This window comes from Coregonus lavaretus, assembly GCF_964263955.1.
Source record: "Coregonus lavaretus genome assembly, chromosome: 31".
Taxonomy (NCBI): Eukaryota; Metazoa; Chordata; class Actinopteri; order Salmoniformes; family Salmonidae; genus Coregonus; species Coregonus lavaretus.
The window spans coordinates 6,811,845-6,836,743 of NC_140018.1; the positions used below are offsets into that span (position 1 = coordinate 6,811,845).

Genomic DNA, 24,899 nt, shown 5'->3' on the forward strand with positions numbered 1-24,899 from the left:
TGATGTGGATTGAATAGTCAAGGAAGATTCAGAGGAATATCTAAACTACACGTATAGATTTGTGTATTGTCAATCACAGGCTGAAAAGTGTGCTGCATTTATGCAGAATAAAATATGTATGACCAATGGGGTATCCTGGGTAAATGTTGCAGTACTATACAGTAAAGGGCTTGGTGAATGGGTTAAAGTTACAGTACTATACAGTAAAGGGCTTGGTGAATGGGTTAAAGTTGCAGTACTATACAGTAAAGGGCCTGGTGAATGGGTTAAAGTTGCAGTACTATACAGTAAAGGGCCTGGTGAATGGGTTAAAGTTGCAGTACTAGGTGTTTTTACAAAAAATACAGATGCCCCTAGGCTGAACCCATTTGAGTGCAGCTCAGTCCACTCGTTCAGTTTTTGCTTTGACAGGATTTTAAAATATCCAGAGCACTTAAAGAGACCATTCGATGTAGGTATTATTTTGTTACCAATGGACTTCTTTTGAGATGTAAACATTTGTCCTACCCGTCAATGTTATTTTTTTCTCTATAACCCTTGGAGAAGTTTTCCTGTCCCTTTCTACATCAGATTCTCATTCCCATACCCCCATCAAGCAACCGCATGCCTGTTACTATCACACCATGATGCATGTTTCTATATTTCTGTTGTGTTTCGTTTAACCTAATAAAGCACAAACTACGCATTTAAATGCTCCAAGGCTGCCTCAACTATTTTAGTGTTGGTGTGTGTGAAAAAAAAGAAGATGTAATTTAGCTAAAAATATCCCAGATACAATGTCACTGTAATGGTTTTAAAAGCATTCAAATCAAACTGTGTGTGTGCGCACATACACACGTGTAGAGAAATGATCTTTGGATTGTCGACTATTTTGTTCGACTATCTAATTCAAGGCATTAGCCATACCTCCGCATTGACATTCAAAACACACTCCCCCACCGCTCACTCACTCACTCTAGAGCGAAAAGGGAATTACTTGAGCGATAACATCTATCCAGAGGAAGGAGCCACCACAGCATCAACATCATCTGACTGAATCTGAATCTCATTGTCAACTTTATTGTTCCCGTCCATCCTGTCACAGCAGTAGGCAACGAATTTACACTTCAAACACCTCATGAGAGGAAAACTGGATTAGGTAACGCAACACAACCAGTCCCCTATTCCTTTTTCCCACTGCCAAGTGAATGCTGCAGTATGCATGATCTTAGCTGCCTTCACAATTATATACAGCTGCTGAACTAGATACCTGTTCGCTTTTCAAACAACTCCGGGGATATTTCTATAGCACTATAACCAATCATTTTAGCACTCGGTAAAAGCAAATATGACAGTCCAGCTCCCCTTTGATAATCGCTACTGGGAATTAGCTCCCCTCCACTTTGACTGTGTGAACTTGTGATTGAGTGAACACTGGTGAACACAGTACAGTAGATAGAATAGTAGGTTCCTATGGGAACTGGTATACTTAGTTACACATTCATGGAAGACTGCACTTCTCAGTTTCACAGGCACATTGCTCACAGTATTAGCACTCTGCATGCACACATCCAATCACACTCACACTCCATCCACACCTCATTTGCACTTCACACAATTACACGTCCACGCATGCACGCACACACACCCACGCACCCACACACACGCACACGCACACACACACCGAGGTTAATTAAAAACGGTGGAAACTTTACCCACTGACCCCAGTTCCAATGAAACCCCAAACAGTCTCAATCAATCATCCCCCAATTCACTTGATTCCCAGGGCAAGTCTCTCATATGGTCTCTATGCGAGAGTCTGGATCCCAGGTCTCTTAGTGAGTTTTAATCCCCACCATGGTCTCACTCAGGTCCCACAGTCTCTTGGCCGCCTGATCGTCCGTCGCCTTGGGCATCAGCTCCTCCTCCTCGCAGTTAGCGAAGCACTTCCCCACCACGCCCTCCACGTCGGGCGAACACGCCAGGTAGAGTGGCGTCTGAGCGCCCTCCAGTGGGCTCTTGAAGAAGGCCAGCGAGGCCAGGTGGAAGAGAGGTTTGGCCAGGAAGGGGATGTGGATGTGCCTGCCCAGCCTGGTCCTCACGATGCCTGGGGTGAGGGCGTTGACCGTTACCCCGGTGACGCCCTCCTCCTCCAGGCGCCGGGCCAGCTCGTGGGTGAAGAGCAGATTAGCCAGCTTGCTCTGGCTGTAGCAGAAGGCTTTGTTGTAGCTTCTATCACTGTAGTGGCAATAGAAGTAGAAAATATAATTATCCCTCAAGGGGAGAATCATCCATAGAAACACAACAGACATTACACAAGGGTTGTGTTCATTAGGCCCAAACGGAGGAAAACTGACCGAAACAGGGAAGGACTAACTTGAACTATTGTCCAATAATAAACAATAGTTGTTTTGTTTTTTAGTGCAAACCATTTTGCTACAGTCTGCACTAATGAATAGGATCCAGGTAAAAACACAATATACACAACATAACATGAACCAACCGCACCTGTTGAGGTCATCGAACTTGATGCTGCCATACTTGTAGAGCTTGGAGGAAACCACCACGATGCGGCTGGGGGAGGAGCGCTTGAGGAGGTCCAGGAGGAGGTGGGTGAGGAGGAAGTGACCCAGGTGGTTGACCCCCAGCTGCATCTCAAAACCCTCCTTTGTCTTTGTGTAGGGACACTGGTAGATGCCTGCATTGTTGATGAGCACGTTGACTTGTTGTTCTTCCTAACAGGGGCAGACAAGCATGTATGAGACACACATAATGTACCATTAGTGGAGGGGTTTTGCTTAGTGGTGGCTGGATGACTGTGTCATGTTGGTCTCTATATCTCCATTTATCATGTGTAAGAAACTACAATCAATGCAAGTGATTTCAAGTGAAGGAATTTTAATAAGAAAGACCTTGTCTCTAAATGTAATCCCTTTAAAACTGAATTGATGTTGATAGCTTTTGTAAACAAACGCAAACTGACTGTGCACATGTGACTGTTTCAGCACGTTGGACAGCTCACCATGGCTCTTTGAAAGGTAATCTTCATTACAAAACATCACAGCCACTGTATGATGGTCATGGAATGAACGAGACGATACCCTCCAATAGCTCAAACAACAGAATATTCCACTGCATCAGTCTTTTATCTTCGCGGATCCGACATTTACACAATTTTGCCTTATATACAATAGTTATTTAGCCTAGACTGGCCCCAATAAAGTTCAGCAAAATGCACATTTACCTTCAGGATCTCCTCGCAAAAGCTCCTCACAGACTGAAGTGAGGCGAGGTCCAGGTGTTTGATCACCACCTCTCCGTGCTCTGGCCCTGCTTGCTTCTTGATCTCCTGCGCTGCTTCCTCCGCCATCTGCTGGTCCCGACAGGCCATGATCACCCGGGCCTGGAGTTTGAGCAGCTCCCCGGCCACGGCCTTCCCTATGCCGCTGTTAGCCCCGGTCACAATTACCGTCTTTCCCCGCATCATATCGGCCGGGTACCGTAGCAACTCGACTGCTTTCTTACGGGGGAACATTCGGCGAACAATTAGCAGTATTCCACCGCCGACAACAGCAGCCACAATAATCGCAGCTGACATTAAAGCGATGACTTTTATGTTTCACTTAAAATATTTATGTAACACAGTGAGCGAGGAAAAGAACAACAACATCCACAAGGCTTTGCAGAATTTTCACATGCTCATGTGCTCATGATACCTCGCTACATAAGGAGTAGTCGCACCCTGCCGGTAGACATTGGTGATGTAATGTAAGGGTCTGTTGTACACTGAATTTAGACTGTATCTACCCATATGTAATACATGTACAGCTTCCTGTAAAGTAGAACCCTTACATATTTCCCCAAATAAGACACAAAACAACCTTTCATGTTCTCACAATTTTATTGTAGAAAACCTCTGATGACCACTGTTCTTCTCAATAACACACATTTGGTGCTCAAAGACCCAAAGTACAAAACATAATCAATCACCAACAACAATAGACTAATAATAATGCACATTCCTAGCAGTCATATGTTCTATCTATCTATTCTGTCTCTATGCTGCAGGGTGAACTTGGCAAGAAAACACTGAAAAGGCCCGTAGCGGGTAGCTTGGAAATCAACATGGCAGTTGTGTTCTGCCATGTCTTTACAGGTGCACAAACAAATGACATTATTTTCCAGAGAATGACAAACAGTAGGCCTACCACCCCATCATCTTTCCCTATAGGTCTGTGCTGTATTGTGTAGAGTCAAACCATACGGTGACTTTCATTTAATACACAGTGTACTGTACATTTGGCGTCTTGGAGAGACATGAACAACGAGGAAGGGGACGCCCATGAACCTGCTGTGCATTTCACAGGGAGAAGCTAGCTATACATGTGAATTTCAGTACACAAAATAGAGATATAAACAATATAGAAATACAACAGAACATTCTAAATATCCATCCCTGTGAGTTAGGCCTACAATATGTATTATTTGACACTTTTTTTTTTCTTCTTCTGTAGATGCTGAATAGCGTAAAGGAGACACTACTAGTTGATTAGGGCATGGGTGAACATAGTCGACCGTGTAGGCAGAGGTTGGAAATACAGATAGGGTGAGTCTATCTAAGACTGGGGTTAGTAACAAGGCCGGGGTGAGGGAGCCAATGTGGAAGAGGTCTGGGTGGGGGTGGAGGTGGGTATGGGTAAGCTCAAGGCTGGGCCTCAGTCTCTGCCTCAGCGCTGGGTTCATCGTAGATGTAGCTCCCTACACCGCCAGTGTTCACCCCTGGAATGGGACAATAGACAGACATCAGAATATGGTGATGAAATATCACAATACACGTAAACCATAGAAATAAGGTGTTTTATCTTTCATGGGGTTAAGAGGAAGAACGTTTTGAGTGAGTGAGCATACCTTTGGGCCCAAACAGGGTGGCGTAGCATGGTTTGTGGCAGTAGGCCTGCCCATCATGCTGAAACAGAATGTAATGAATATAATTTACTGTACTGAGACAGTTCCTGCCACAGCTTTACAGGCCTCTGTATCTATCTATGGCCATAGAAATACTGTATCTATCTATGGCCATAGAAATAGAACTACTGCACTACACTGCATTCCCACTGCAATATACACACACTGTGTAGTATAGGGCATATGGACTGTATATATAGTACAAGTCAAAAGTCTGGATACACCTACTCATTCAAAGGTTTTTCATTATTTTTACTATTTTCTACATTGTATAATAATAGTGAAGACATCAAAACTATGTAATAACACATATGGAATCATGTAGTAACCAAAAAAGTGTTAAATAAATCGAAATATATTTTAGATTTTAGATTCTTCAAAGTAGCCACCCACTGCCTTGATGACAGCTTTGCACACTCTTGGGATTCTTTAACACTTTTATGGTTACTACATGATTCCATATGTGTTATTTCATAGTTTTGATGTCTTCACTATTATTCTACAATGTAGAAAATAGTAAAAAATAAAGAAAAACCCTGGAATGAGTAGGTGTGTCTAAACTTTTGACTGGTACTGTATACCGTATGTAGATTATGTGTAAATACTTTCTGTCTGTATATTTTGTCTTTTGCTAGCAGCACCACTTCCCTAAGTCAAATTCCGGGTATGTGAAAATGTACCCGCCCGCTTACGGTCTCTCACCTCTGCGTGACTGCCTGGGGCCAAGGTCTTGCTGCATCTCTCACAGCGCAGACAGGGTCGATGCCAGTCCTTCCCCAGGGACGTCACCTTCTCAGCTGCACACACACACACACACACACACACACACACACACACACACACACACGCAAGCACGCGCACACACACACACACACAGACACACACACACAGACACACACACGCAAGCACGCGCACACACACACATACACAGACACACACACACACACACACACAAACACACACACACAAGCACGCACACACACACACACAGACGCAGACAAACACACACACAGACACAGACACACACACACCAATGTCAGACATATCACCATGGAAACAACATTCCTCCACCTCCTGTAGCTAGTCACCATATTCCTCTGGACACCCACTCACATCCACAGAAACGCACACATAAGCGCTACAATATGGCATGGGCAATAACATGCGTACCGAAATACACTGTCTTGCTGCACCTTGGACATTTACTGGGTTCTCCAGAGAAAGTTGAGAAGCTTGCAGCTGTGTCAAAAAGAGATTGAGAAGAATAGGCTTGTTACAACCAGTGGTGAAAATACACTGACTATTACCTTCATATGGGATATAATAACACTACAGTAGCGCTGTTACTCTTTTCTGAGTTCGTCCTTCACTATCTTCCATGTTGCTTACCCTTCACTGGGCCTCTGGCATGAGCTTTCTTCTCCTCAGGTTTGGCCTCTGTTTCCGTGGAAACACTGGCAGGGGTATCGTTGACAGGAGCCTCGTAGACATAAGAGCCAGCACCTCCAATGTTCACACCTACGGAGAGAAACACTTAATTCTGTCCGCATACAAACACATTGACCATAGTTTCCTTTTATAAGTCTCTCTGTAAAAGCATACATTAGGCCTATCTTATAGGCTTACTGTGAATAAATACAAAAAAATTTATAAGCACATAAAGCACACATAACTAAATAATTGCCGGCTATAAAGTTGATGAATTTCACCTTTTGGTCCAAAGAGGGCAGCATAGCACGGCTTGTGGCAGTACGGAGTTCCATCATGCTGTGAACAGAGGGAAAGACAATGTGCAGAAGTATCTGGGAACAAACACATTGGACTGTGTTGGGGTGGATCTTGGTATAACCTTCAGGAAAAATTGCACTATAACATATTATAATTAATCATTTAGCAGATGCTCTTATCCAGAGCGACTAACAGGAGCAATTAGGGTTAAGTGCCTTGCTCAAGGGCACATCGACAGATTTTTCACCTAGTCGGCTCAGGGATTAGAACCAGCGACCTTTCGGTTACTGGCACAACGCTCTTAACCACTAAACTACCTGCCGCCCCTATTGACGTCCATTCTAGCATTGCATGCTACATGACTGACTTGAGTTTAAATGGCTGGTGTAGCTTTGGAGGGATCTTTGAAACATGCAACAAAAAAGAGTGGAAACCAATGGATTTTAGATCCACTGCACACTTCACATGATAACACCCCACACTTTAGTAGCCTACTGTACCATGTATGAAGTTCAATAGAAGCTAATCCTCTCTGTTCGTAACTGGCCTAGGTCCCTGTACATTACTGTTCGTAACTGGCCTAACCCTCCCAGAGATCTATGGGAACAGAGCCAAAATGTCCTCTTAGTTACTGCTCTCTATTGTACACAACGCCCCCTGCGGTTTCTGACTGTTTCTGTGTGAAAAAAGAGTTCCAAAAGGGTTCTTCAGCTGTCCCATAGGATAACCCTTTTTTTTGCTACACGTAGAACCCTTTTTGGTTCCAGGAACCAAATGGAACCCAAAACGGTTCTACCTGGAACCAAAAAGGGTTATTCAAGGTTCTATATAGCACCTATTTTTCTAAGAGTGTAGGCTACTGACTCCTCTTACCTCAGCATGGCCCCCTGGGTTCAGGGTCTTGTTACAACGCTCACATTTCAGACAGAACTTGTGCCAGTCTTTCCCCAGAGATGTCACCTTCTCCGCTGTGGGGAGGAGGGGGGCGGGGTAGATACTGGTTACATTACTGTACAGGAAACTGACATTTGTAGTTGAATTGACACATTTAAATGGACATGTCAATTCAGTATAATTAGCTACAGAGTGAGCTGGTTCAGTAGGAAGGGTTCTTCATAGAACCCAAAAGGACATGTCACTAATGAAAGACACAGTTAAGTCAGAGGCGGTGAGCACTTTGTGCTGTCCTTCAGGGGTTTTTCTCTCACTCCCTCTCTACTCCCTCTCTCTCACTCTCTCTCTCTGTCTGTCTGTCTCTGTTTATCTGTCGGTCTCTCTCGCTCTCTCTCGCTCGCTCTCTGTCTCGCTCTCTCGCTCTCTCACTCTCTCACTCTCTCAGTCTCTCTCTTGTTCTCCCCCTCTACTTTTCCCAGCTATACAAGCATAGCATGCACGCACAAACACACACACACAGAGAGAGAGAGAGAGAGAGAGAGAGAGAGAGAGAGAGAGAGAGAGAGAGAGAGAGAAGAGAGAGAGAGAGAGAGAGAGAGAGAGAGAGAGAGAGAGAGAGAGAGAGAGAGAGAGAGAGAGAGAGAGAGAGAGAGAGAGTAAGAGTAAGAGTGAGTAAGCAAGAAAGAGATAAAGACAGGGTGAGAAAGTGAGAAAGAAGGCTGTGGGGTTTGTTCATTCAAAATAATTAAGGGTCATTTGGGGTATTTTGTTTACCCTCTGGTACAATATGTGATTATGTCTCTTCCTGTATCTGTTGATGAGATCCATCCAGTGGCAGTGTGGGAGCAGGACTCTATGGCTGCATCCCAAACGGCACCCTATATATCCCTATGTAGTGCACTACTTTTGACCATGGCACAGGTAGGGCTCTGGTCAAAAGTATTGCACTACATAGGGAATAGGGTGCTATTTGGGACAGCCTATAACTCTGACAGTCAGAGAGGAGTGAGGATTTTTATTATCAGTAGCTTTCAAGGACAGCAACGGGCAACACTAAATTACCCACGAAGTCAGTACACTTTCAGAGATATGGGTGATGACGATTACGCAACGACCCAGATTACAATGTTAAAATGAGAGAGGTGAACTCATGGGGCCTGAATCAAAGACTGGGAGTTACATAACACACATCATCTAAACTCCGGAGGCAGAGGGACTCAGACAGAATATGCAGTACTTCATAATGAGAGTGGGAGAAGACTGAGAGAAGTAAACACTGTCAAGCAGACAGGGACTAAAGGAACTAGGAGCCTAAAGGGGCAGTGTGTAAATAATGGGAACAAACACAAAGAGAGTGACAGGCTACAAAAGTATGGTTCAGAGGGGAAAATTCTAAGGGACCTTTCCATAAGTGAAAGTACTAAGATGCTAGTTTTCAATGTCTCAGACAGCGAGCAGATTTCAAGTAATATTCTACCAGGTATTTATTCAATCATTAATTACCAGATGGAAAACCCAAACCATTGCCCATTTGGGGACTAATTAGGCAAAATAAACAGATGCTTCAAGATGAGTGAAAAGTGTTGCAAGGTTTCCAGAGGTTGCATTCTGACACACTGCCTATCATACACAAAAAAGAAAGAACATCAGAAGCAAGTACCATCTGCTTTCTGTTTTCAATTCATCAATTAACAAAAAATAGTCTATTATAGTCTAAGAAGAACTATCAAAACTATTATTATTATGTATTTTTTTTACCATGGTGTATAGGGGCTTCCTTTTACAGGGGAGTGGGATAGAAATGTAAGATACTAGATTGAATCATTAACAGTTTCAACATAGCTAGACCAACGGGTCTGGATTGGCCATATGAGACAACATGTTGAATCTGCTTTTCTTTTAAAGTGTCTTAGACTTTACACGCACGCTCTGTCATTTTAAGGGTGCGGTTTGGCCGGAAGGCTCACGCGCTGCTCCACTCCATTTAATTATTTCGGAGGCTGGGAGCTGTCAATGACAGTTAGTGCTGAAATGGGAATCCTATTGTTATCCAGAGATAGAACAGGGCAAAGTCTATCCATCACACATATGCTACGAATTAATAATTTATATGCAAGGTATAGGGCCTATCTATCTGCGCAGCAACATTAATAGCCTTAACCGTATTAATTGGCTTAGCTCAATCTCTTTATTTTGCCACGCAGCTAGGCTAAAGGCTATCTCAAATTGTTTAAAACTACGAACACATTCCCTGAATAGGCCTACTGTAAACAGGCTAATCTGGGACGGATGTTTTTACTTTATATCCCTCCAAAAACCCAACAGGTCAGCTGCAGGTAAATGGTGTGCGCCCTTACCCGTCTGCTCCGCTGGCGTTTTATTGGACTGATATGACGAATATGTTCTCTGTTCCAAACCGATGTATAGCCACTAGCTACATGAGGTCATACAGTAGGTTTCCCATATGACCTCATTAAAGAATAAATGATCACACCTGAAAGGGCATGGCTTTGGTTTGTCAATCAACACAAAGACTGCACATGTAGTCTATACCACACATAACTTCCGAAGTCATTTACAGTTAGGGACCCGGCCTAATTGGTTTAGTCTCTATAGGCACGCTAGGCTGACCCATACCTATAGTAAATAGCCTACTACTGGTTCATTCTGATCAAATATATCAATGGCAGTACAACTGCCTATTAGGCCTTCCTCCAATCTATAGGCTAATAGGCTTCCTGTATAATTATAACGTTACAACAGTTGGCTCAGATAAACTCTATTTTAGACAAAATAACGGTGTCTACAATAGTCATTACACTGACTCGGGGGGTGGTGGTGGGGGGGGGCGGGGGTTGGGTCGCATGGAAGGACATGCATGATCATATGAAAAATGCACTTACCAAAATAAACCGTCTTGTCGCATTTAGGACATTTCGATGCCATGTTAATTATATTCTGGACTAATGCCTCCTAGGGAATATGATATCCTTTTTCTTTTAAATTCAGCAATTTCAATCGGCTATTTCCAAGCTAGATTTCATTGATGGGCAAGTGGAAACAGCAGACAGCATCCTCCTTACATTATTCTGCGAAATTTACACAGCCCCTCCTTTACGCTGACGTTACGCTGCTGATTCTGGCCCCGTCCCAATACCATATATTGCTCCCTTGGCCACTGCACCGCAGACTTGAACCTAGTCCATTTAATTTAACATAAATGTAAATTTGAACCAAATAATACCTAGTAGCAGTAGTATATCTGTGCTTATTTATATTTGCGAGCTAATTAAATGTGACAGCAGGCTTAGGCTTACAGTGAATACGTTCAATGAGAGACAATGTAATCACTTGTATATCAGGTGTCCCTATATTTGAACTTGACTAATCACTTTGGATGCTAACGGGACTGTTCAACTACTCTCGCACTTCATCTTTCAACAGACATCATGTTTGTTTCCACTTTGTGTGGTTGTTAGGATACGCTCTCCTACCTCTGTGCTACTCAGACAGAATGTTAAGTGATGCTCTTACAAGTCTCTAGGATATTGAGTTGAGGGGAAAGATTAATACATTTTCGAAAAATTCAGAGGTTCAGCTAAGGCTATTAGGCATGACCAATGAGACAAGCCTCATAAGAGGACTTTAGTCCACCTCATTATTCTCAACGATTTACATTTTGACTCTTGATTTGATTCCAAGAGAAATAGCCGTCCATTAAAATCCCACTAATGCATGCTCTATTTTTATAATAAGATAAACACACATAAACAGCATCAACGTAAATGGAAACGGTGTTGCTATTTTCCACAGAAGCTCGCTTGCTTTCCCTCTGGAGCCTGGGAATGCACTAATCTTAAAATAAACACTTCCAGAATGGTCTGTCCAGAACCAAAGTTTTGGCTCAGAAACCAAGAATGGGTGTAACTGGTCTGTTTGGGAAATGTTGGTCTCCATAGCAAACGATCAGACCTCACCCGAGCTCCATTCCCCAGTCTCTGTTGAGTAGAGACTGATCTCCCTCATGGTCCTGTCTCTACTAATTAGTCTGCCATGCACTCTATATTACACCACACCTTCACAATAACAGTGTCCCTATGTGGTGTTACATGTGTTAGTCTTACAAATACTACTAGTCCAGTGTTGCCCCTTTCCCCTTGGTGAGAACTTGGCAGAGCAAACAGCACCCGTAGTCCTACAACTGAGCTTATCAACCAGACCCTCTCATCCTCTATTTTAACTGGGGACATGACATGTCAACCTCTGAGTGCAGAGGAGGTTCTTATCTCTCTGGTGATACGGGAGAACCCTGCCATGATGGCCTTTCATGGGCCTCCATCCTGCACTAGTTACAGTCCAAACAATAGACAGGACTGATACAGACAGGCTGGGGGAGACGGAGACTCCCAAGTAAATATGGAACCCCCTGTAAAGAAACAGTGTAGACTTGCAGGAAAATTGTTTTAAAAATACAATAATTTCCAGAGGGAGGTCACCTCATCTTTTGCACCCTCACTTTCAGACAGTCAGGTGCCCATGGATGGAGTGATGGGGTCTAGACAGAGAGAGAGAGGGAGAGGGAGACAGAGAGATGATAAGCAGGGTATAATTAATATGTGATGGGTTGCTGCTGCTGTCTATTTGACAGTCTCACCACATCACAATAGCACGTCTGCTGTGTTTCATTTGAAAGAACGTCATTTGTTTTCTATTTTGTCTTTATTAGAAATGCATCAGCACCTGAACAGCCCTAAAAAGAGGGCATCATAGTATGGAACCAGTGCAGTGTGGTTAGAGATACTTTTGAGGAGATGGGAAACTACATTGAGATCGAATTAAAGCCCATTGTGTACGTTGCCCAAGTGTCGTCATTGGGCAGTGCAGTGCATTCTGGGCGATTCTGGGACAAGGAGATCTCCTCCAAGGAGTGAATGAGAGTAAATTGGGCGCTGGCTCAAAAACCCAACATTAGCATTAATTTCGTGAACAAAAAGTACAACATTACAAATATTTTCCGAGATGTGAGATAATGAACTTGTTCTCTGTAATATCATATTGCTTTGGAATCGTGACAGGAAAATAGGCAGGTTTTCGACTCATACCCTGATTTTCAGAAGGGATTGCGTGACGATTAGCTTAGCAACCGCGTGACGCGGCTTGACAACGTGAATACGATTGGTCGACAGTCTGCTGGGTGGGGCGTTATACGTTCCTTCATTAATTGCCAAATGGTATCGCTAACTCCTCCTTTCTCAAATATCTCAGGTGTGGTTATCACAGCCCCTTATGCCAATTTGACAAAAATGCAAAGCGAAGTGAAGGTAAACTTTTTTCTGTCACACACTGCTGTCAAGGCAACAAAACACATGTAGCTAGCTAGCTAGTAGAACAGTAAAAATAGATGAAAACATGTTGCAAATGTGGAATGTCTTATATTTTAGACATTTGTTTGCACGAGCAAATAGTAACTTGTAGCCTAGCGTTTGCACATTTGCCAAAGTTAGTTCAAATTAGTCAGCTAGTTAAATAGTTTGTTTTCATTTTGTGGCTAGCTAGTAAGCCTTTTACTCTTCCTCTCCTCCAATAATATATTTTCTGAGTATTAGCTAGCTAGTTAGCCAATATGGTAAGTAAAAAGCAGGTGTGTCACTCGAAGTATGCGAACGGCTCAAGCGCCAAACAAATCTAAACTTGCCAGGTAGCTGACAGCCCATGTACGCTACTGCCGGTGCCGTGCGGTGAAACACAGATTCCCATAAATGTTCAATGGAAGAGAAGCGGAGTGGGCGGGGGACCTTTGGCCGGCGCGAACCTGGTGTGGGAGGCGGTGAAAAAGTTCAGTATTTCCCCACTTTATGCAAATCACCAGCGGCGACCGCTGGGTGACGACCAATCATATTGAGTGGTTCCCATGACGAATTTGACGCTATGCAACCCAACACTGGAGACTTTCTTTAGCAAAGATGGCTGACAAAAATACTAGGATGGAAGCAAATGTAAGTAATTATAACGTCATAACGAATCATGCAAAAAATGTACAGTTGAGAGGAATATGTTAGTTAATGTAGAGACAAACGATTATGCATATTATTTTGTCATACAGTTAATTTATGAAAATCGCTATTTTAGCAAGCTAGCTGACTAGCTAACATTAGCGAGCTAGCTAGCTAGCTAGCTTTATGGGCGTTGTGACATGAGTATGAAATTGTAATTCGTGTTGTTTAATGTTTTAGGGACTCCTGAGAAAACCAGAAAACCAGGCTGTCGTCTTGTGAAACAGTATTTGTTTTTGTATTTGTTATGGATCCCCATTAGCTGCTGCCAAGGCAACAGCTACTCTTCCTGGGGTCCAGCAAAATTAAGGCAGTTCATACAATTTTTAAAACATTACAATACATTCACAGATTTCACAACACACTGTGTGCCCTCAGGCCCCTACTCCACCACTACCACATATCTACAGTACAAAGTCCATGTGTACGTGTGTGTATAGTGCGTATGTTATCGTGTGTGTGTATGCATGTGTCTGTGCCTATGTTTGTGTTGCTTCACAGTCCCCGCTGCTTCATAAGGTGTTTTTTTATCTGTTTTTTAAATCTAATTTTACTACTTGCATTAGTTACTTGATGTGGAATAGAGTTCCATGTAGTTATGGCTCTATGTAGTACTGTGCGGCTCCCATAGTCGGTTCTGGACTTGGGGACTCTGAAGAGACCTCTGGTGGCATGTCTTGTGGGGTATGCATGGGTGTCCGAGCTGTGCGCCAGTAGTTCAAACAGACAGCTCGGTGCATTCAACATGTCAATACCTCTCATAAATACAAGTAGTGATGAAGTCGATCTCTCCTCCACTTTGAGCCAGGAGAGATTGAAATGCATATTTTTAATATTAGCTCTCTGTGTACATCCAAGGGCCAGCCGTGCTGCCCTGTTCTGAGCCAATTGCAATTTTCCTAAGTCCCTCTTTGTGGCACCTGACCACACGACTGAAGAGTAGTCCAGGTGTGACAAAACTAGGGCCTGTAGGACCTGCCTTGTTGATAGTGCTGTTAAGAAGGTAGAGCAGCGCTTTATTATGGACATACTTCTCCCCATCTTAGCTACTGTTGTATCAATATGTTTTGACCATGACAGTTTACAATCCATGGTTACTCCAAGCAGTTTAGTCACCACAACTTGCTCAATTTCCACATTATTTATTACAATATTTAGTTGAGGGTTTAGTGAATGATTTGTCCCAAATGCAAGGCTTTTAGTTGTATAAATATTTTGGACGAACTTATTCCTTGCCACACACTCTGAAACTAACTGCAACTCTTTGTTAAGTGTTGCAGTCATTTCAGTCGCTGTAGTAGCTGACGTATAGTGTTGAGTCATCCGCATACATAGACACTCTGGCTTTACTCAAAGCCAGTGGCATGTCATTAGTAAAGATTGAAAAAAGTAATGGGCCTAGACAGCTGCCCTGTGGAATTCCTGATTCTACCTGGATTATGTTGGAGAGGCTTCTATTAAAGAACACCCTCTGTGTTCTGTTAGACAGGTAACTCTGTATCCACAATATTTTATTTAATTTTTTTATTTCACCTTTATTTAACCAGGTAAGCCAGTTGAGAACAAGTTCTCATTTACAACTGCGACCTGGCCAAGATAAAGCAAAGCAGTGCGATAAAAACAACAACACAGAGTTACATATGGGGTAAAACAAAACAAAGTCAAAAATACAACAGAAAATATATATATACAGTGTGTGCAAATGTAGCAAGTTATGTAGGTAAGGCAATAAATAGGCTATAGTGCAAAATAATTACAATTAATATTAACACTGGAATGATAGATGTGCAAGAGATGATGTGCAAATAGAGATACTGGGGTGCAAATTAGCAAAATAAATAACAATATGGGGATGAGGTAGGGTGGGCTAATTTCAGGTGGGCTGTGTACAGGTGCAGTGATCGGTAAGGTGCTCTGACAACTGATGCTTAAAGTTAGTGAGGGAGATAAGAGTCTCCAGCTTCAGAGATTTTTGCAATTCGTTCCAGTCATTGGCAGCAGAGAACTGGAAGGAATGGCGGCCAAAGGAGGTGTTGGCTTTGGGGATGACCAGTGAGATATACCTTCTGGAGCGCATACTACGGGTGGGTGTTGCTATGGTGACCAATGAGCGAAGATAAGGCCGGGATTTGCCTAGCAGTGATTTATAGATGACCTGGAGCCAGTGGGTTTGGCGATGAATATGGAGTGAGGACCAGCCAACAAGAGCGTACAGGTCACAGTGGTGGGTAGTATATGTGGCTTTGGTGACAAAACGGATGGCACTGTGATAGACTACATCCAATTTGCTGAGTAGAGTGTTGGAGGCTATTTTGTAAATGACATCGCCGAAGTCAAGGATCGGTAGGATAGTCAGTTTTACGAGGGCATGTTTGGCAGCATGAGTGAAGGAGGCTTTGTTGCGAAATAGGAAGCCGATTCTAGATTTAACTTTGGATTGGAGATGCTTAATGTGAGTCTGGAAGGAGAGTTTACAGTCTAACCAGACACCTAGGTATTTGTAGTTGTCCACATACTCTAGGTCAGACCCGTCGAGAGTAGTGATTCTAGTCGGGTGGGCGGGTGCCAACAGCGTTCGATTGAAGAGCATGCATTTAGTTTTACTAGTGTTTAAGAGCAGTTGGAGGCTACTGAAGGAGTGTTGTATGGCATTGAAGCTCGTTTGGAGGTTTGTTAGCACAGTGTCCAATGAAGGGCCAGATGTATACAAAATGGTGTCGTCTACGTAGAGGTGGATCTGAGAGTCACCAGCAGCAAGAGCGACATCATTGATATACACAGAGAAAAGAGTCGGCCCAAGAATTGAACCCTGTGGCACCCCCATAGAGACTGCCATAGGTCCAGACAACAAGCCCTCTGATTTGACACATTGAACTCTATCTGAGAAGTAGTTGGTGAACCAGGCGAGGCAGTCATTTGAGAAACCAAGGCTATGGGCAAGTTGCAGCGGAGGGTGCAGAGCTGGTGGCCGGGGTAGTGGTAGCCAGGTGGAAAGCATGGCCAGCCGTAGCAAAATGCTTGTTGAAATTCTCGATTATTGTAGATTTATCGGTGGTGATAGTGTTTCCTAGCCTCAGTGCAGTGGGCAGCTGGGAGGAAGTGCTCTTATTCTCCATGGACTTTACAGTGTCCCAAAACTTTTTGGAGTTAGTGCTACAGGATGTACATTTCTGTTTGAAAAAGTTAGCCTTTGCTTTCCTAACTGCTTGTGTATATTGGTTCCTAACTTCCCTGAAAAGTTGCATATCGCGGGGGCTATTTGATGCTAATGCAGTACGCCACAGGATGTTTTTGTGCTGGTCAAGGGCAGTCAAGTCTGAGGAGAACCAGGGGCTATATCTGTTCTTAGTTCTGTATTTTTTGAATGGGGCATGTTTATTTAAGATTGAGAGGAAATTACTTTTAAAGAACAACCAGGCATCCTCTACTGACGGAATGAGATCTGTATCCATACAGGATACCTGGGCCAGGTCAATATAGCAGGTGGAGTAAAGCCATAACACATGTTTTTTCAGCAGCAGACTATGATCGATAATGTAAAACGCCGCACTGAAGTCTAACAAAACAGCCCCCACAAACTTTTTATCATCAATTTCTCTTAGTGGATGTAAAGAATCTAGCTAGCTAAAGCATTTACTGCGAATTGGATGTACAATTTTGTAAGCTTGCCTTGCTGATATTTGCCATGCAATGCAGCTGAAGTAACGTGGCTAGCTAACTATTTTCTGTCTTATTGTGTAGTGAATTATAAAAATACCTGTATGCTTATGGATGTAGCTAGCTATGTAGCCGATCTGTGTATGGACCCTAAAATCTTTGGTATAATATTAGTTCAGAACAGTGGTTTTAATTGCTTTCACCAGTTAATCATTAATCCCCAAGAAACTGCAGAAAATTACTGTTACACACATGACTGTTACATGTCAATATTATAATGTCAATATTAGCTAGCTAGCTATGAACCTAGCTATGACCTAGCCATGAACCTCAGCTATCATAGTCAGTTATATCGACATCAAAACAGTCTGAATGGCATCAATGAAACCTGTGAATTTAGTTTAATATAACTTTATTGTGCCAAGGATGCAAGTCGTATATACATGTAGATATTACCAAACATGAGATCCACACATTGTAGCCTGTACATTGAATATATTCACTGATCATGTACTCTACCTTGGTAAGTAAAGGTGTGGTTCAGGTATGAATGTCTGTGAGACATTCTCTTTCAGTCATATCCAATACCAGGAGTATCAACATCCTGTATTTGAATGATGCTGTGTCTGCATGTATGTATTCCAATTATACACTTCAACAGTGTTTACCAATCCTGGTCCTGGGGCATCAATGGTTACACATTGTAACTATGCAATTGACTAGAACACATTATTTAACTTGTTAAAGACTGATTTGTAATTCATATATACAGAAACAGAATTTAAAAAAACACTACACTACACTTCCTATGCATCATGCAAATACTCTAAAACAGGTTAATCTCAATATTTAATTTCCTTCATCTGCACTGATCTGAGGACACAGGATAGGTGTAGTATTTCATCAAACGAGATACTTAATTTCAACCAGTAGAGAATGTGAACTAATTCCAGTAGAGAATGTAGTAATAATAATAATAATAATATGCCATTTAGCAGACGCTTTTATCCAAAGCGACTTACAGTCATGCGTGCATACATTATATATTTTTTTTTGTGTATGGGTGGTCCCGGGGATCGAACCCACTACCTTGGCGTTACAAGCGCCGTGCTCTACCAGCTGAGCTACAGAGGACCACGTGAATGTGAATGTGAAACACTTTATTGAACGAAGTTCATTATCCAAGTGTTATAAATACATAATACATGCATTATAAATATTATAATTGTAACATTATGTTATAAATACATGTTCAATCTGTACTTCAATGCACATCTGGTGTCCATTATAAAAACAGAGGAAGAAAGAGGAGGTGGGAGAGAGGTGTGAGAGTGTAAAAGACAGAAAGGGGAAGAGATAAGAACAGAGGAGCAGGGAAGACAGCATATGATTAATGAATTACAGTGCTACTAGGGAAAACAGCATATGATTAATGAATTACAGTGCTACTAGGGAAAACAGCATATGATTAATGAATTACAGTGCTACTAAATTCCATATTCGCTCAGTTCATCACAATTACAGTGAGGGAAACAAGGATTTGATCCCCTGCTGATTTTGTACGTTTGCCCACTGACAAAGAAATGATCAGTCTACAATTTTAATGGTAGGTTTATTTGAACAGTAAGAGACAGAATAACAACAACAACATCCAGAAAAACGCATGTCAAAAATGTTATAAATTGATTTGCATTTTAATGAGGGAAATAAGTATTTGACCCCCTCTCAATCAGAAAGATTTCTGGCTCCTAGGTGTCTTTTATACAGGTAGCGAGCTGAGATTAGGAGCACACTCTTAAAGGGAGTGCTCCTAATCTCAGTTTGTTACCTGTATAAAAGACACCTGTCCACAGAGGCCAAGACCAAAGAGCTCTCCAAGGATGTCAGGGACAAGATTGTAGACCTACACAAGGCTGGAATGGGCTACAAGACCATCGCCAAGCAGCTTGGTGAGAAGGTGACAACAGTTGGTGTGATTATTCGCAAATGGAAGAAACACAAAATAACTGTCAATCTCCCTCGGCCTGGGGCTCCATGCAAGATCTCACCTCGTGGAGTTGCAATGATCATGAGAACGGTGAGGAATCAGCCCAGAACTACACGGGAGGATCTTGTCAATGATCTCAAGGCAGCTGGGACCATAGTCACCAAGAAAACAATTGGTAACACTCTACGCCGTGAAGGACTGAAATCCTGCAGCGCCCGCAAGGTCCCCCTGCTCAAGAAAGCACATATACATGCCCGTCTGAAGTTTGCCAATGAACATCTGAATGATTCAGAGGAGAACTGGGTGAAAGTGTTGTGGTCAGATGAGACCAAAATCGAGCTCTTTGGCATCAACTCAACTCGCCGTGTTTGGAGGAGGAGTTATGCTGCCTATGACCCCAAGAACACCATCCTCACCGTCAAACATGGAGGTGGAAACATTATGCTTTGGGGGTGTTTTTCTGCTAAGGGGACAGGACAACTTCACCGCATCAAAGGGACGATGGAGGGGCCATGTACCGTCAAATCTTGGGTGAGAACCTCCTTCCCTCAGCCAGGGCATTGAAAATGGGTCATGGATGGGTATTCCAGCATGACAATGACCCAAAACACATGGCCAAGGCAACAAAGGAGTGGCTCAAGAAGAAGCACATTAAGGTCCTGGAGTAGCCTAGCCAGTGTCCAGACCTTAATCCCATAGAAAATCTGTGGCGGGAGCTGAAGTCAGCCTCGACACCTTAATGACTTGGAGAAGATCTGCAAAGAGGAGTGGGACAAAATTCCTCCTGAGATGTGTGCAAACCTGGTGGCCAACTACAAGAAACGTCTGTCCTCTGTGATTGCCAACAAGAGTTTTGCCACCAAGTACTAAGTCATGTTTTGCAGAGGGGTCAAATACTTATTTCCCTCATTCAAATGCAAATAAATTTATAACATTTTTGACATTCGTTTTTCTGGATTTTTGTTTTGTTATTCTGTCTCTCACTGTTCAAATAAACCTACCATTAAAATTATAGACTGATCATTTCTTTGTCAGTGGGCAAACATACAAAATCAGCAGGGGATCAAATACTTTTTTCCCTCATTGTAGCATGATTAAGCCTTGTGTTTTTTTTATTCTAACACTGTCAGTCATCATAATCATCAGGAGGTGAAATGCAAAACTGACCTTGGATCATTAACTCTGGGACTACTACATCTCTATCTGTCATTTCAATGTAAAGAATCTCTTTAATAAGACTTCCTGTTGACCCGACCAAGTGACCTCTCACTTCTGATCTAACTGTGTCCTCTATGTAGCCAGTTCAGATGCGGGAGGGCTTCACTGACACAGCTGATATAACCTAGAGGATTTAGGGAGAAGGGGGAAGAGGGATGAAGTGAAGGAGAGAGACTGTTATTGAGAAAATAAGGTAGTTAAAGAGACAGTGTTCAACAGGAATCTGTGTGTGTGGCCTCACCTAGTGTCCACACTAAATGGCGGTGGAGTACTTTATACTGAAAAACATGCACAGACACACAAGGACAAACAGTGTAGAGTAGTTAAATAAGTAGAAATAATGGAGTGTCTTACTATTCTCCATGGTTGGTCCTCTTGCCTATTATTTGAAGGTGGAAGGAGCCACAGTTATACACCTGAGCCTGCTTACTGCACAACACAATCCATCAATCAGATTGATACACAAGTGTGTTGGTGTGGGTTATAAGGTGTCTAATTGTTCTACATTTTTTCAATATGGGTGACTCTTAAAGAGCCTGTTTTGTTTTTGTACAAACATCACCCTTACATAAACAGCACCCTCACCTGAGAAGTAGAAATTAAAGGGAGAGAAACTGGGAATTGAATAACTGCAGTTGACATAGCTAACTAAATGGAAGAATACTATTATTGCAATGTGGATTACTCTTTAAAGAGCCTTTGGTTGTGCATAGTGTAGTCTATGGTGTTGCCAGGGAACAGCACCTTCTTCGACGAAGTAGGAGGTGAAGATCTCGTGCACACGGATTGCCTCCTGTGCTGCGTTGTTGGCCCCCATCCTTGAAACATCCTGCAGAGCAGCAGACCTCTCCTCTGGAACACGGCGGCGAGCTGCAGGTCCCCTCCTGGTCCTCGTGTCCATCCTCATGAAGTTATGCAGGAAACAGGTAGCCTTCACACACACTTGAATTCCCCCACGAGGCAGTCCCAGATGGCCCTGGTCACCCAACCGTGCAGTGCCATACACGGTAACTGTAGGTAATCGTTTTGAAGGAATCTCCAGTTGCAAGGAATATGAAAGATAATGTCATTATTAGACTTTTACATCACCAGGTCATTGTGGATTACTAAAGTATAACATCTCTTATAACAAATCATGATTACATTGGATAGATAGATGTGCATGTGTAGCATGTGACAACAGCAGGATCATATCAAGGATAGCATCACAACTGAATACATAAATACCACTTGAAGCTTGATGATGAGTTAGTTGATCATTTGAATCAGCTGTGTGCACCCCTTTGAGTCCCCGGGACCAGGACTGAGAACCACTGCTCTTCATTGGGACCTCTTCATCTGCAGACAGGCTTTCACAGCTCTCTGTATCTGAGGACAGAAAACATAACAAGAAACAGACTTCATTAGACAACACTGAATATTTTGTTACTATTATCTCTAACCTCACTTCTAGGGACTATAACTACATTACATTGACATTTTAGTCATTTAGCAGACGCTCTTATCCAGAGCGACTTACAGTTAGTGAGTGCATACATTTTTCATACTGGCCCCTGTGGGAAACGAACCCACAACCCTGGCGTTGCAAGCGCCATGCTCTACCAACTGAGCTAAAGGAGGCCTATCCAGAATAGTCTACTCTCTCCCTTTTGACAGTTGGGGCTGCTATCCTTTCACCCTCCTCCATGGCCGTTAGCTAGCTAACGTTACCTACAAATGCATTTGGAGTTTGTTTTTTACAATGATTAAATACATCAAGATAGCTAGCTAATATGAAGTTAGGTAGCTGGTGATATTTAATTCACTTAGCTAGCTATCTATACAGTATGGAAAGCAGTGGCGGTCAGTGCCGTTTAAGATGAAGTAGGACGTATTTGTGTTACAGCATATTGGATGACTGTCATTCATATTTCATTCACCCAGTTCAATGTAACAGTGATAGGTTTAGGCTACTACATGATACTAAAATTTTCCCTATCATTAGTCCAACGTTTGCAAACAATAGTTTCTATTGGACAAATTGAGGTATGTTTATCCCCGTTTTGTTCCGTTTGCTTCCGTTTAAGAAACGTTTTTCAACAGAATCGGCAGAATGAAAACATCCCTGATCACACGTAAACACAGTTCACTTTCATAGGAGCCAAGTTGTATTCCTTCTCACATCTATGCGCTCTCCTCCTCTCACCTTGTCCATTCGCTTGTGGACTTCAATGCACAACACATCAGCTGTATGTGACCAGCTGAAAAAACCTTTCCAAGCCAAACCGCTACACACAGCTGTCATGAATGTCTGTGGAATGCGGTAGGCCAGAGTCAAGCGCAGGACACAAAATTAAATGAAAATCGACTTTACTGTATATTAAAGAAACAAGCAAAACCTCCAACACCGGGAGGAGCAAACCCGCTCACAAACGACACTCGAAACAAGTAACAAACACGCACAACACACAGTGGGAGCGAATTATTTCGATGAAATTCCTTTAACAAGGAGGGATCGAGGATATCCCTCCTAGGAACCCAGCACCGCTCCTCCGGAACGTACCCCTCCCACTCCACGAGATACTGCAGGCCCCCCATCCGACGCCTCAAATCCAGGATGGAACGGACCGAGTACGCCGGTGCCCCCTCGATGTCTAGTGGGGGCGGAGGAACCTCCCGTATCTCAGATTCCTGGAGTGGACCAGCTACCACCGGCCTGAGGAGAGACACATGGAACGAGGGGTTAATGCGATAATTAGTAGGAAGCTGTAACCTATAACATACCTCGTTCAATCTCCTCAGGACTTTAAATGGGCCCACAAACCGCCTACCCAACTTCCGGCAGGGCAGGCGAAGGGGCAGGTTTCGGGTCGAGAGCCAGACCCGGTAGCGGTCGGCGCTCGCCTTCTGCCGCCTGATGGCCCGCTGCAGGCGTTCATGGGCAGCGTCCCAGGTCTCCTGCGAGCGCCGAACCTACTCATCCACCGCAGGTACCTCGATCTGGCTCTGATGCCAAGGTGCCAGGGCCGGCTGATAACCTAACACACATTGGAAAGGAGTGAGGTCAGTTGAGGAGTGGCGGTTGGAGTTTATTGCCATCTCTGCCCAGGGTAGGAAAACCGACCACTCCCCTCGCCGGTCCTGGTAATACGACCTCAAAAACCTACCCACCTCCTGGTTGATTCTCTCCACCTGCCCGTTACTCTCGGGGTGAAAACCTGAGGTAAGGCTAACGGAGATCCCCAACCGTTCCATGAACGCCCTCCAAACCCTTGAGGTGAATTGGGGACCCCGATCAGACACTATATCCTCAGGCACCCCGTAGTGCCGGAAGACGTGTGTAAATAGGGCCTCGGCAGTTTGTAGGGCCGTAGGGAGTCCGGGCAGAGGAAGGAGGTGACAGGACTTAGAAAACCGATCCACAACGACCAGGATGGTTGTGTTCCCTCTTGAGGGAGGAAGATCAGTCATAAAATCCACCGATAGGTGGGACCACGGTCGTTGTGGAACGGGTAGGGAGTGTAATTTCCCTCTGGGCAGGTGTTTAGGAGCCTTACACTGGGCGCACACCGAGCAGGAGGAAACATAAACCCTCACGTCCTTAGCTAAGGTGGACCACCAGTACTTCCCACTAAGACAGTTCACTGTCCGATCGATGCCAGGATGACCAGAGGAGGGTGACGTGTGAGCCCAATAGATCAAATGATCGCGGACCTCCAGCGGCACGTACATACGACCCTCTGGACACTGGGGAGGAGTGGGTTCGTTACGCAACTCCTGCTCGATGTCCGCGTCAACCTCCCATACCACTGGTGCCACCAGACACGACACCGGAAGTATGGGAGTGGGCTCCACGGAACTCTCTTCCGTGTCATACAGTCGGGACAGAGCATCTGCCTTAGCGTTCTGGGAGCCTGGTCTGTAAGAAAGGGTGAAAACAAAACGGGTGAGAAACATGGACCACCTTGCCTGGCGAGGGTTTAGCCTCTTCGCCGCTCGGAGGTACTCCAGATTGCGGTGGTCAGTCAAAATGAGAAAATGGTGTTTAGCCCCCTCAAGCCAATGTCACACTTTCAGGGCTTTGACCACAGCCAACAGCTCCTGGTCCCCCACATCATACTTGCGCTCCGCCGGGCTGAGCTTCTTCGAAAAGAAAGCACAGGGGCGGAGCTTGGGTGACGTGCCTGAATGCTGAGAATGTAGAGTGCCTATCCCAGCCTCGGACGCGTCCACCTCAACCGTGAAGACCAAGGAGGGATCCGGATGAGCCAGCACTGGAGCCGAGATAAACAGGTCCTTCAGGTGACTGAAAGCCCTGTCCGCCTCAGCTGACCACCGCAGACGCACTGGTCCCCCCTTCAGCAACGAGGTAATGGGAGCCGCTACCTGACCAAAGCCCCGGATAAACCTCCGGTAGTAGTTGGCAAACCCCAAGAATC

General features: G+C 43.8%; 2 protein-coding genes and 1 long non-coding RNA gene across 3 annotated transcripts in view; all 3 read right to left on the reverse strand.

Annotated features, from left to right (window-relative positions):
* Nucleotides 1-1,043: 1,043 nt before the first annotated feature.
* On the reverse strand, nt 1,044-3,688 carry LOC311106556 (retinol dehydrogenase 14-like). The gene is made up of 3 exons (XM_084148936.1): nt 3,224-3,688; nt 2,488-2,714; nt 1,044-2,217 (listed from the first exon to the last, which is right to left on the reverse strand). Exons 1-3 carry the CDS (start codon nt 3,575-3,577, stop codon nt 1,815-1,817), a joined length of 984 nt encoding a protein of 327 aa, XP_084005062.1. The 5' UTR covers nt 3,578-3,688; the 3' UTR covers nt 1,044-1,814.
* A 176-nt stretch (nt 3,689-3,864) lies between these two features.
* Nucleotides 3,865-10,682, reverse strand: LOC311106891 (cysteine-rich protein 2-like). The gene is made up of 8 exons (XM_084149276.1): nt 10,470-10,682; nt 7,546-7,640; nt 6,654-6,711; nt 6,334-6,462; nt 6,115-6,183; nt 5,647-5,741; nt 4,888-4,945; nt 3,865-4,758 (listed from the first exon to the last, which is right to left on the reverse strand). Exons 1-8 carry the CDS (start codon nt 10,510-10,512, stop codon nt 4,682-4,684), a joined length of 624 nt encoding a protein of 207 aa, XP_084005402.1. The 5' UTR covers nt 10,513-10,682; the 3' UTR covers nt 3,865-4,681.
* A 9,672-nt stretch (nt 10,683-20,354) lies between these two features.
* Nucleotides 20,355-24,899, reverse strand: part of LOC311106892 — a 90,455-nt gene continuing 85,910 nt past the window's right edge. The window contains exons 2-3 of the long non-coding RNA XR_014610364.1: nt 21,709-21,849; nt 20,355-21,517 (exon numbers count right to left, since the gene is read on the reverse strand). This is a non-coding gene — a long non-coding RNA (uncharacterized lncRNA). The remainder of the gene's footprint in view (nt 21,518-21,708; nt 21,850-24,899) is intronic.

Coding starts and splice junctions, on each gene's coding strand:
- LOC311106891 (XM_084149276.1), bottom strand. CDS start 10,512: ATGGCATCGAAATGTCCTAAATGCGACAAGACGGTTTATTTTG. Junction 4,946..5,646: donor CCCCAGGCAGTCACGCAGAG/GTGAGAGACCGT, acceptor ATTCTGTTTCAG/CATGATGGGCAGGCCTACTG. Junction 4,759..4,887: donor CACCCTGTTTGGGCCCAAAG/GTATGCTCACTC, acceptor GTCCCATTCCAG/GGGTGAACACTGGCGGTGTA.
- LOC311106556 (XM_084148936.1), bottom strand. CDS start 3,577: ATGTCAGCTGCGATTATTGTGGCTGCTGTTGTCGGCGGTGGAATACTG. Junction 2,715..3,223: donor TTTGCGAGGAGATCCTGAAG/GTAAATGTGCAT, acceptor TGCCCCTGTTAG/GAAGAACAACAAGTCAACGT. Junction 2,218..2,487: donor AAGTTCGATGACCTCAACAG/GTGCGGTTGGTT, acceptor TTGCCACTACAG/TGATAGAAGCTACAACAAAG.